Source organism: Cynara cardunculus, unplaced genomic scaffold, assembly GCF_001531365.2.
Source record: "Cynara cardunculus var. scolymus isolate 2C unplaced genomic scaffold, CcrdV1 Un_Scaffold_8514, whole genome shotgun sequence".
Lineage (NCBI taxonomy): Eukaryota > Viridiplantae > Streptophyta > Magnoliopsida > Asterales > Asteraceae > Cynara > Cynara cardunculus.
In genome coordinates, this window is record NW_020204256.1 from 1 (window position 1) to 13,193 (window position 13,193).

General features: G+C 36.3%; 1 protein-coding gene across 1 annotated transcript; it reads left to right on the forward strand.

The window, feature by feature from the left end:
* Positions 1-581: 581 nt before the first annotated feature.
* Positions 582-13,116, forward strand: LOC112505115 (squamous cell carcinoma antigen recognized by T-cells 3-like; the record flags this gene model as incomplete). The annotated part of the gene is made up of 13 exons (XM_025109070.1): positions 582-617; positions 1,094-1,309; positions 1,733-2,008; positions 2,409-2,543; positions 2,625-2,750; positions 3,653-3,697; positions 4,011-4,118; positions 8,158-8,300; positions 8,396-8,519; positions 9,218-9,292; positions 10,279-10,632; positions 10,735-10,827; positions 12,900-13,116. Coding segments are annotated over 13 exons (1,948 nt in total), but the record flags the coding sequence as incomplete, so codon positions are not given.
* Between the last annotated feature and the right edge of the window lie 77 nt (positions 13,117-13,193).

Genomic DNA, 13,193 nt, shown 5'->3' on the forward strand with positions numbered 1-13,193 from the left:
GACCCACCAAGTTGAGTCTATTTTGCAAAGTAAATGCATGAACACAAATGCAGAAATTGTGGAAACACCATATTCCACTACAAATTGAAATAGTTGATGGATGAAGAGATGCAACACATCAGCAGATATGTGGTAAATATATATTGTTTTGACCTAGATTGCTTATGAAATGTAGAGCCATGAACACTTGGTAGTTGGTATTATCACTTGTTGAGCTGGAATTTATGCTTACTGGTTTTCTTTTAAGCTTCACTTAACCCTACATAATAAATGGCCTTATTTTGAGAACATTTGATCAGGTAAGAAACTATTGCTGTACACTACAATTTAACAGATCTTAATCCAGAATTTATTTCCTGTATAGTATAACATTTTTTCCTAGCTTCTTTCCAACATTCTGATGTTATGTTTTGCTTATTCCTATTATAGTTGGTATTTTAGTAACTTTTTGGTTATGACCTCTTGTTCCTTTACTTGGTTAGGAATTATTACTATCAACATGGATGTGTTTTTGTCTACTAATAGTATTTTTATTTCTTTAAACTGGAGGACGAAATTGGTGACTTTGGAATCTTTTTAAACATGGAACTTATGGAGTGGAAATTTATTGGATATTGGTAACTTTTTGTGTTGTAGCTATCAGTATATTAGAATTTCTTATAGTTATATATAATCATGTAAAGATGCATATTAGAGAACTTGGAAATATCTAGATTAAAATAGCATTTCTTAGAATTTTGGGATACATAAAGCATTCTTGCTGTTGGTTTATCAAGTTCATAGATATTTATGTTGCATTGACATGATAGACATATCTATGTTGTATCTAGGCATGTCAATGTTGTTAATTTAATGGTAAAACAATCATGGATTTGGTTTTTTTTGAGCAGATCCTTTCCTTCAGAAAGAAGTACCAATTCTGTAGTTTTCGAATAAGCAAAGGAATAAAATGTTTTAATTCATCTTTCTATTGATGAATGAACTGAAGTCGTTATGTCATGGCTATGAAATTCTCTTCTGACTCATATTGACTTGCATCTTGCATAGTTAATTTTCTTTCATGAGAACTAAAATGATTGATTGCTTTTTGCAGTCCGTTTCTCTGTGGTATGACTATCTGAATTTCATTCAAAAATATGATTCTTCTGTCCGTGAATGTTCACCCACTGGGATCTCAAAGGCAAGGGACCTGTTTGAGCGTGCTCTTATCGCATGTGGTTTGCATGTTGCTGAAGGCAGTAAATTATGGGAAGCATACAAAAGTTATGAGGAAGCCGTCCTTAATAGCATGGATACGATGGACTTTGAGGTATGAACTTGGGTTGACAATTCTCTTTCTGCAGGTTATGGATGCTTTTTAGTTGTTGCTGTTTTTGATTTTTCTTTCTTTTTAATTATGGTTTTACAAACATGGGATCAACTTCTTATATAGAAAGTTTGAACTCCCATATTCTGCTTTTGTTTAGTTTTGGAGGGAGGGCAAGTGGAGAAAAGGTTGAAGCAGTAATTCGGGTCCAACATTTGCCAAACCTGAAGTCTTTTTCCTTCCATTATTTTTTAGGCTCAGTTGTATTTACTTGTACATATTACCTCTAGCAGTACTAGGTCTGAGTTAATGTGTAATCCATATGTTGGTCATTTGTTATCATATTTTTTGCACTATAAATATTTCTGTAGTTTCTATGCCTATCTTGCGTTTTTATATCTCAGGTTGCTTTAATGTTGGTTACAGTCGCGGGAAAAGCAGGTCCAAAGGATTCGAAATATATTTCATCGACACTTGTCGATTCCTCATCGAGACCTGATGTCAACTCTTCTCACCTATAAGGCTTGGGAGGCTGAACATGGGAACACTCTTGACGTCAGTAGTAGCAGTACAGAAGGAATTTCCGCCAATGTTGCTTCCGCATATCAGAAGGCTATAGAGATGTTGAGTATGCGTGCTGATTTTGAAGAAAAAATTGTAAAAAATGACATGGCTGATACAGAGCGGCTTCAAAGTTTCATGGTGCGCCAGTGTGACTTAGGGGTCCCTTTACCAAACGCTAACTGGGTATATGCTTACCGGGCACTTACCTTACCGGGTAATCATGGCAAGGATCGAGAATCTTACCTTGTAAGAGGCATGACAAGGACTGACAATCTTACCCGGTAAGTGAGGGTGGTGACTCTTACCTGGTTCACGGTTACCGGGTAAGATTATCGCCTACTATGCCATTTTGATGGCCGAGAATCTTACCCATTAAGGTAAGTGAGAGTGGTGACCCTTACCGGTAAGAGCTTACCCGATGACTGTTTGGTAAGCAGCCCTTTAGTATACTCTGTTCATATTTCTGTAAGATATTCTGCAACCAGTGAGGCACATGTATACTGCTGTAAGGTTGATGATATTTGTCTTGTTATTGCAGGCTTATTTGAAATTCGAACAGTCCTGTGGAGATCCTGCTCGAGTTAAAAGCTTGTATGAACGTGCAATTACTGAATTTCCTATATCCAGTGATCTCTGGATTGATTATACCCACTACCTCAATAAGACCCTAAAGGTTTTAGTTGATTTTTTTCTCTTTTGGTGCTTTTATTGTAATTATCTAAACTTTAATGATCTTGTATCTTTTCATTGCTAGGCAGACAAAACTTTGAGGGATATTTTTAACAGGGCAACTAGGAACTGTCCCTGGGTTGGAGAACTATGGGTTCAGTTCATGCTATACCTTGAACGATGTCGTTGTTCTGAGAAAGAGCTTTCTGATGTATGTTTCTGCCATTGGTTCTTTTTCTATATGAAGTACAAACTACTGTTGAGTGATAAGGTCTTTATTTTTTTTATAAATGAATTACTGAAAAGGTCTAGTCACACTCAAGAAAACAAAAATTGACAAGAAGCAGTTTGATTGTGCTTGTTTCATGAACTTAACAAGTTGGTGATGGGTATAAGCATCGACTCGCATAACCTTTGATCGATCTACCTTGTTTTTCCCCTAAGCCCTAAAAAACCCTCTCATATCCCACCTAGAAATAGGGTATTGGGGTAAGCTGTATGCAGACCCTTTCTCTTCCTCAAACTTATTTTTGCAAATTTTGTTAAATATTATTTTATTATTCTTATATATAATTGGAAAAGACTGCAAAAGACCTATCTAGGCCCTAGCTAAAAACACGCACATAACAGTCCAAAGAAACCTTTTATATTTATCATACGCTACTAAGCAGGTCTGTGCCAAAACATAACATGTGATGATTGAACTGGATATTCAATTGTCTGTGGTGGTGTAAAGAACATGGGCAAAGGTTAATGTTCGTACTAATTATCTTTTATCTTGCTGTTTTTAATTCTTAAATTTGAACCTAATTTACTTAATTCAATTCTATGTAAGCTATTAAAAAATGTTCCATGATTTGTGATACTTCAGGATCACTTTAAATTTCTTTAATTGTTCACTTCTCATACATTCTTTTTACCAAAATGTCTGCACATGATAAGGTAGCACAGAAAACTTATGTTTTCTTTATAAAAGCAATTATGATTTTTTATTATTTAGTTGCATTGTGTAATGTTGGTTGAGGAGTGTAATATAACTTCGAGGTTAAACAAATTATGTTACGAGTTGTTATCATTATTGCAGTACTGGTACCTAATTTTCACCCAATTCAGGTTTTTGAGAGATCTCTGCTATGCACATTTTCTACCATAGATGAGGTATAAAATACTTCTCCCTTTCTCTATATCCTTGTTGTATAACCATTTAATATGTTGGCAAACACTACCACCGTTTTCTTATGTCAACTGTCTATGGAAGCATTTTGCATAAGTAAAAGTGGATGTTTTGCTACGATGTTCATATGGATTGTAAAATGAGCATTCAATGTCCTTGAAAGAGAAAAGGTTCTTATTTAATGTCTTCTCAATCATAGGTTATATAGATTGTTGTCTGTGGGTGCATTACATTTGTCAAATACATTTGAGATATGACCATGAATGCTGTTAAGTTATGGGTTTACTTTAATTTCAGTATGTAGACATATTTCTCACAAGAGTTGATGGCTTGAGGAGGAGAATCTTGTTTGCCAAAGAACTGGACGATGGCTTAGATTATGCCTTGATACGGGATACTTTTCAGGTTTGTCTTGTTCTCATATAGTCATATTCCGGTCAGACTAGCTTAGTTTCTTGGCTATTACTATGTCCAACAAAGATTTATATTCAGTGGTAACCTTCCTGTGTTCCTATTTGATAAATGATGCTTGTTTTTTTCACTTTTAGGTAGAAAAATGCTTCTAATAGAACACATATGAACTGCAGAACTACAATATCTGTATTTGACTACATATAAATTACTATTAGCTTATTTAATCATTTCAGATTACGTTATTTGGTTATGTTTATCCACCTTTATATTTATCATTGGTTGCCAATGCTATTGTTTGGTTATTTATTAAGGCTATGTAAAATTCCCCTAAATAACCATTAACCAGAACATTGTAAGAAAAGTTAATTCTATGTGTTTGGGATGTTGAGGTGAGAATATCATGAGTCTATCTTATCAAGCAATCACTTCACTGCAGAAAAGCACAATTTTGGCTTCCACTTTTTTATCATTTATCAAGTATGAAAGGTCTTTAATGTGGGAAGTATTGAAGTCAAATTTATATAGAAGATGAAAAGTAGAGGTGCTCAACATTGTTTACTTGATGAGCAATTACGCCATAATATAGGTACTATAAGTTAAGTTAGCTGTTTTTAGATGTTAGTTATTTTTAGGTTTTTAGATTGTTGATGACTTGCTAATCATAGACGGAGCTTTTTCTTGTCTTACTTTGGGTTACTCTTTTGCAATTAAGTAGATTCTTTTTGGGTCCAGAATGTTCTTTTTTCTGATGATGGGATTTGGGCGTTTCAAAAAGCATATAAATGACTGGGATTTGAAGGTGCAGGCTGTCTAATTATTAGGGCTGTAGTCGACTGGTTAGTGTGCTTTTGTGGGTAACACATGTTTGCTCGGAGAAGCTAGAGGCAAAATTTAGTGACTTGTAGTGTTGAATCTGAGTGTTGCACGAGATGTCGTTTGTGATTTTCCATAGATTATCAGGGTATTACAAAAGTTCAAGGTTCACTTGGATAGATATAAGACTTCTGTTTGAAGATCAATATATTTGCTTGCTTTGTTGTATCATAAGGACAAAATGTGTCTGTTTTCTTGTTGTATATTTCTGTTCCAGGTAGAAACTAATTTACATGCCTGATGTTCTTGAATAATTACAACTTCTTTGTGGATGTAGCAATTCAATTTTGTACCAATCCCCTTGTGCTTTAGAACTTTTGTAACATGACTGGAAAATCAAATAAGCAAAAAGTTGGCTTAAAGTTTTATCTCTTTGTTCTCGTTTAATAAATTTCTCGGATACAACACATCTAAACTTAGAAGTTGTATCTCATATCTTGTCAAGTTATTTTATCCTATCTTTACTTCAGTGATTGCATTGTTTGCTTCAATCTTTGGATATTGGATAACCTAAACTACTTATTCAACTACCTATATGACTCTTCATTTTTCTATTTACATCTATCATTTTATTGACTGTAAACTTATGATAGTTTGATCATTGTTCTAATAGAAGTATTGAAAGATTTCAAAAGATTTTTCTACTCTTAATTGTATGATTAAGAGGTTCCAGCACTTCAAGAGGCTGTGATCTCCCAAGGCTCTTGCTCTTTTCAGTGATTACAATCTAGTGCCTTCCCCTGTCCCCTTTCTCTCTAATATATACTTCCTTCTAACTGATTTCCCCTCACATTATGATGAAGTCCAACAAACTGTCCCAATCCCTCTGCTGGGAAGGTATCTAGTTAATACCCGACTATAGTCTAACTATAACTTACTAACTATCATTACCTTTGCATCTGTAACATTACCCCGCCCCCAACATTCACCTTGTCCTCAAGGTGGAAAAAACAAACAAACTGATGCACTACTGGAACTGAAAATTGGAGACTTATCACTTTTTTTTCCCTTAGGACTCTATTAACTCCATCCTTGCACCATCCCATGAAGTCCCTGACCTCCGTCTGATGTTTAGCCAACAAACTACCATTTCCTTTCAAAACAAATTCCAACAGACCCAGCATTACAGCCCTTACATCTTGAGTGACGGCCTCATTTGCAACATGATGGACTGGACATCCATTTTGGAAAGTCCTTCCATGATGATAGTCATTTCTCTCTTTAGAGGATATGTAACTTCCGGAGTACCAATTAGTTCAGAATCATATGCCCACAGGTACGCCCATCTTTGCATTATCTTCTAGACCGACCAAAAACCTTTCAATATCGGTTGGGATGGTAACCTCTTTCTGAACCAGAACACTTCTGTTTCCAACCAAAATTTGCTTCTGATTGATGTCAGACCCGATGCCTTTTCTGGGAATCGCACGGAAATCCAGCGTATCAAGAAACCATCTACTCGTTGTGGACTCATTGCTTTCAAATTTTGAATCTTTGGTTACAATAGGATCCCCGAAAAAACAGAAAGTCCTAGCGTATTCCGGTATTCATTTTGCCATTGGATGTTTACTGATATTCTCAGTACAAGCGGCAAACTCGAAGGTAATTGTGGTAATTGTGGCTTTATTCTGAGTTAGAGCCTGGTTTTATCCAATATCACACATATTGTCTCTTGAAGGTCCTTTCTAATGTATCTCCTTCTTTGATCAAAACATCAACTCCTGTTATAACCATGCTAGTAGTTGGGGGGCTATCCAGACCAAGTCCTGAGGACATACAACCACGATTATTAAAAAGATGAGTGCAAATCCAAGTAGTTGACAGTTTGAGGTAGACAGACTTCACCTATTTTGTTTTCAACCAACTTTTTAGAAATAAAATTGTAGGTGGCACCAATATCAATGAATACCACTACACTAAGCCCCTCAATAGTGCACAGTAACTTCATTTTTCCGACTAATTAATCCTACTACAGGATTTCAGTGCACCTTGATTTTTGGTTCCCCATCTGTGGCTCCACCACTGTCCATAAACTCTAAATTTCCCTCCATATTCTTCATGAATTCTCCCTGTTTTAGGGCTGACAACGATGTTGTGAGGACGTTGTTGGCGATAGTGAGTACGGTGGTGAGAACAGTGACAACAGTGAAGACAGTCCTGGCGGCGGTGGTAGCGGTTTCCAATGATCATCACTCAACTTATCTATCCCATACGCCATCAACGATGCGAAGTCTGTCGAGAATTTGATGGTTTTGGCCTAACCCAACCATTCCTCTTTGGAATCAATTTCCTTTTTCTCTATGCTCTCTCTTCTTCCTTCTTTCTGTATTTTCACCATTTTGCATCTTACTGGAAGGTGGAAACACATAGTCAAGATCCTGACACACCATCGTACTCGGGATCTCCTGAGTCACACCTAATACGCTTGATATCCAGAAAGAATCAAGTAGATGCAGAAATTTCATGCAGTTAGGATTTATTTCTCGACAGTTTCGGGTTTCGATTGGAGAGATCCGCGCCCTTTGTGGATTGGAAACCTGGCTGAAAAAGATCCGGATGCATTCCATAGCCGAACCAACTTGAATCGCTTTCACAATAATTGATTGAATCTCCATTTTCTTTATTATTCTCCTCTTCCATTGGTTCAATACGAGCTAACATCTTCTTCTAGATGCCCTTGGTTACGTCCAAAGCAGAATGCATCTCTGTTAACCTTTCCATCATTTAGTTAACAATAACGAGCATGCCTGGGTCACCTCTAGGATCGACTGCTCTGATACCACTTGATGTACATTCATCATTCTAATAGCAGTATCAAAAGATTTCATATAATTGTCTACTCTTAATCAAATGATAAAGAGGTACAGCATTTCGTGAGGTTGTGATCTCCCAAGGCTCCTTCCCTTTTCTGTGTTTACAAAGCTGATGACTTCCCATGCTCCCTTTCTCTCTTTTGTATGCTCCCTTTTAATAGATTTCCCCTCACACTATGATGAAGTCCAATAAATTATCCCCAACCCTCCACTAGGAAGGTATCTGTTTAAATTCCCAGCATACCCTTTTCAACTAGTACTGACTATAGTCTAACTTTGGCTTATTGGCATAGCTACTACTATCACTACGATTGCATGTGTAACATAGTTTATGGTCTATCCAGAGGGCATGTGATTATTTGTCACCACAGTTAAAGAACACGTACAGTTTGTTGCAAATACATAGATACTGGGCCCGCCTGGAGTCTAGTATTGGGAATGATATAACTGCAGCTCGTGGAGTATGGGAGAGTTTGCTTAAGAACAGGTTCGGAGTTCTTTTTTTTATAAAGTCAGTATGAACTTTTTGTTCTTATTCTCTTCCATGCTAATGATGTTTCTGGCGAACCTTTTATTTTGTAGTGGGTCTATGTTAGAAGCCTGGCAAGGCTATATATCAATGGAAACTGAGATGGGGCACATAAATGAAGCTAGATCTTTGTATAAACGATGCTATAGTAAAAGGTTTTCTGGGACAGGCTCTGAGGTACATCTTTTTTTTGTTGTATTACAGAGCATTATCTGTCTTTGGTTCCTTACCTTTTTGCTTCTAACCTATTTATATATATATATATATATATATATATATATATATCGAGGTTCAACTGTCTATTCTTAACCAAACATATACCGAAGGAATAAAATAGAGGGAAGTTCATATGAAATCAGTTTTGCTCTTAAACCCCAAAATTTGCTTGATTTTGGTCATGTGTTGCTAAATTTAAGTCCTGGGTTCTCACTGTAATTCACAAGGACACTAGCTAATGTATGTGTGAGGCACAATTAGGTTCATAAGGCTAAAAGGGGAAATAGGCAACCATACCTATATAAAATTGGAAATGTCTAGATTAATTTATTATTGTCAAGTTAGAGACAAGCAAGAAAAAAGAGGTGTTATAGTAGTCAGCAAAATAAGGTGCTTTTGTGTGTCAAGTGGCAGTTTCACTTTTCAGTAATTTATGAAAAGCTCCTATGCATAAATTTGATTATATCTAAGAGATCCCATATAGGGATGGGTGACAAGTTAACAATTTTTTTCATGATTGCATTGTTTGATGGGAAACTATCGAAGATGATTATTTCATGCATTGTTGGTAGTTTGGATTTTTTTACTAGAGAGTATCTATTCTATAGTTCCTTTTGAATTACATTATGCCTTTCTATCCTAACAGCAATTTCATTCAGGACATATGCAACTTATGGATTAGGTTTGAGAGGGAATTTGGTACACTGGAAGATTTTGATCATGCTTCACAGAAGGTACTTATCCTGTAGGCAACTATAATGGTATATGCCAATTTCAATATTGTTTAGTTTTATCTTTTGTTGTATCATTCCCTCTCTCTCTCTCCCCCCATTTGTTGTTAATTTTAAATTTTAAATGCTAGTGGTGTTTCAGATGTATGGACTGACCAGGTTCTTTTTTATGGATGCTTGTTGGAATGACTTACTCTAGTTGGGGCACATAGAGTTATAACAACCCTAAAAATTTCTTATACATGAAGACATCACTCTTTTAACATAATACATATCACAGTTATGAAACTAATTTATTTGATTGAAGACTAGTAAAACCGTTAAATGTCGGTATGTGAATCAACATGACCCAAATCGAGAGATTGATAAGCTTCACGTATAACTGATGTGAATGAGTTAACTCTTGTTTTGGCAATTTGAGCCTTTTCCCATCAGAATTATCAAGTATGCTAGTTTATGGCCAAAGCAATGCCTTCATATGGTTTCAGGAGAAAACAAGCTTCTATCTGAAACCTTGCTGCTGGGGTGTGTGTTTTACAAGGTTATTAAGCTAAATGACCTCCTGACAAATTATTTTTAAATCTATGACCTGCTGATAGGTTTCTAGGCGTTCTGGTGTGTAGAAGTGGCATTCTTTTGTTATCTTGTCAAAAGGTCGTGGAGTTAACAAAACGCTGTCAGGAGGTCATTTAACCAAAGGACGCGTGTTGTTTTGTATTGGCATATGAATGTCAGATAAAATTTTTCCAGCTGAATTCTTTATAGTTTTTCAATTTAATTGTCATGTTTGTGTGGAGTATCATCCTGGACCTCTGGTTCAGTTCTGGATTTGTATAAACATTGTGTATCCATTGACTTGGTTCTTATTTTTTTATCTTCCTCATACACTTCTATCTAAGAAGTCAGATGTGATCTTGTATTTGATGCACTTTCTCATGCAAGTGGTCTGGTGTGACCTTGTTTCTGATGCACTGATTCTGTTATTCCAGGTGGCTCCTCGGGTGCAGGAGCTACAGCTTTTTAGGTTACAGCAAGAGAGCAAAAATATTGCTTCATCAGCAGATCACAAGGAGGATTCTGTAAAGAAAAGTACACGTGAAAAGAGAAAGTCTGCTTCAGATGCACCTAATGAACAGTCACCAGCAAAGCGGCAAAAGAATGCCATAGGGCATCAAAAGGATAAACCTCAAAGTTCAGTTAAAGCAAATAAAGTGGAAAATATTGTTACTCCAAAAGATATGCCTCATGGCCAAGATGACCTGAAAACCAAAGACCCCACACCTGAGAGATCCAAGCAATACAGAGACCAATGCACTGCCTTTGTATCAAATCTTAATCTGAAGGCAAAATCTCTGCTTATACTTTTATTAACATTCTGTGCTCCTGAAGGACATTTAGTTAATTTTTTTTATTTGGGATTAGCGAGGTAATCTTGACATTTGCAGGCAAATTCTGAGGACCTACGTAGTTTCTTCAGTGATGTTGGTGGCGTTGAAGCTATTCGAATATTGATGGACAAGTTCACAAAAAAATCAAGGGTCTCTTTCTCTCTCTTGTGCATAACCCACATTCTCTCAGCACATATTTTACAAATTGTTTGGTATTGCAACATGCTTAAAAGATTACAAGAATTTTTTCATCCTATCAATCTTTATTCTTTCTGATGGTACGCCCTTCTGAAAAGATCGTCTAATATTATTGCTTTATAAGCATGCTTCTAAATAACTCGTTATGGCCTCGTTATGGCGTGTTATGGCTTCAAGGCTTGGGTTCGCCGCTGCGTTAACCCCCATGGCTCCACTCTAAGGCTTGACTTGTACTATAACGCATTATGGCTTGTTACAACACGTTATGGCATGTTACAACCTCTTATTGTGTAAGGTGTGGGGCTACTTTAATATATAGTTTGAGCGATAAATGATAATTATGTATGAGACTAGGACTTAAACAAACATAAAAAGAGAACTTAAAAACTAAAACCTTAAATAGGTGAATATTTACTCACATTTATGCACACGAAAAGTCGAACATGAATCCTTTGGAAATTGAAAAAAGTAGTGACTAGAGGTTTAATCTCGATTTTACACTCTTGGTATAATTTTCTATAAGCTCTATATATTTGGTATCAGTGGTTCTTTCCTTTTGGTCTTGTTACTTTATATGAATCTAATTTGTTAGAAAGTGTTATTCAGAACACTGACACATACAACGGAGGGCGTGTGTGTGTGTATATGTGTGTGTGTGCTGCCTTAGGACACGCCTTAAAAAATACCGTGGCCTTGCTGTAACTCGTAAGGCTTGAGACTTGACCTCACCGCCACGTCTCACGTCATTTAGAACCTTGTTTATAAGTTACACTCGAGGAAAAATATTCGTAGTGGGGAAACACCAAAAATGTGTGCTTGTTCTTTTGGTTTTGACATTACAAATTGCGAACTTTTTGGGGCATGGATATTTGATAACTTATAAAGTTGCTTGTTATTAGCTATTTAATAACACATTATATTTTCAGCTGTCTCTTTATATGATATGTAAACATCTAAGCATTTCCTGCAACTCATGTTTTCTGTCATGTTTATCCCGTCGGTCCTGTCAAATATAAACAAAAATTATTTGTACCTGACATGTAGAAGTTTCTGAACTATAGTTAACTGGTGGCATTTTTTAATTAAAACATTCTAATCATAGTAATCAATCTTTCAGAAAGCTCTTGCTTCTAGTGACATTTCTTATCGGGGTATCTATTTTATCTGCTTTGGAGGGTGTTAGAAATGTTTGTCTGTATTAAGTGATAGAAAACCTAGTTGATAGAAGTTCTCATTCCCTAATTATTGTTGGTATTTTCATTGTCAAGATGATGAGCAAGGTTACAAGTGCCTCTGTTGGTGATGTTTTTGTTTGTATCTATCATTCTGCTTGTGGACCCTTTGATCTTTCTATTCTAGTCGTCTTGCTTTTAGCTAACTGGGCTCACAAATACATTGATCATTCACGTATGCAACTGCATTCACTTCGAAAAAAAGACAAGTGTAATGCATTTTTATTAGCTTGACTAATTCATGATAGAGCTGACCTGAATGAAGAAATGAAGTAAAAGTCAGACAAGCAGGGTTGCCTACTAATTTTATAATACTGTATCTTCATACTGAGGTGTTGAGATTGTTGTCCCCTGGTCAGGGTATGCAAACTATGTTGTATATGATCATGGGTTACTCCACTATTGTGACATTGGTTGAGTTGGAAGCCTAGCGGTTTATTATGGGTATCAGAGCATGTTATTTTCATGTGCTGACCCATTGACCCACGTGCATGGTATGCGCCACCAAACCGATATATCCACGTCTAAGCCATGGGTTTTGCTACACATGAAAGCCTTGGGGCTGCTACTATGGGAGCATATCGAGACTGTTGATAGTTGATGTGTATATATGATCATGACTAGCTCCATTATTTTCAAATTGGTTTTAGTTCAAATCCTAGAGGTCCAGTAAGAGGTAAATTTGTCAAACAAAGATTGATGGTTCTCATTTGAATATTGTACTTGACCACACTCCATATTATATGTCGTATTAATTGGATTATTACACTTCTCCTTGTTATTTATATGAAGGGACTAGCATACGTGGACTTCTCTGATGATGCACACCTTGAGGCAGCTGTGGCTAAGAATAAGCAAATGTTTCTTGGGAAGAAATTGAGCATTGCACGCTCTGATCCTAAAAGCAAAAGAAAAGGATCTGCTGGTCATAAAGCTTCAATAGAACAAGGTGTGGGCATATACTCTTCTTCACTCTCTCTCTCTCTCTCTCTCTCTCTCTCTCTTATGTGTCAGTTCTCTATTTGAATATCTAGTGAGAAGACATTGTTATACGAATGACTTGTTTACGATCTTGGTTCATGCCTT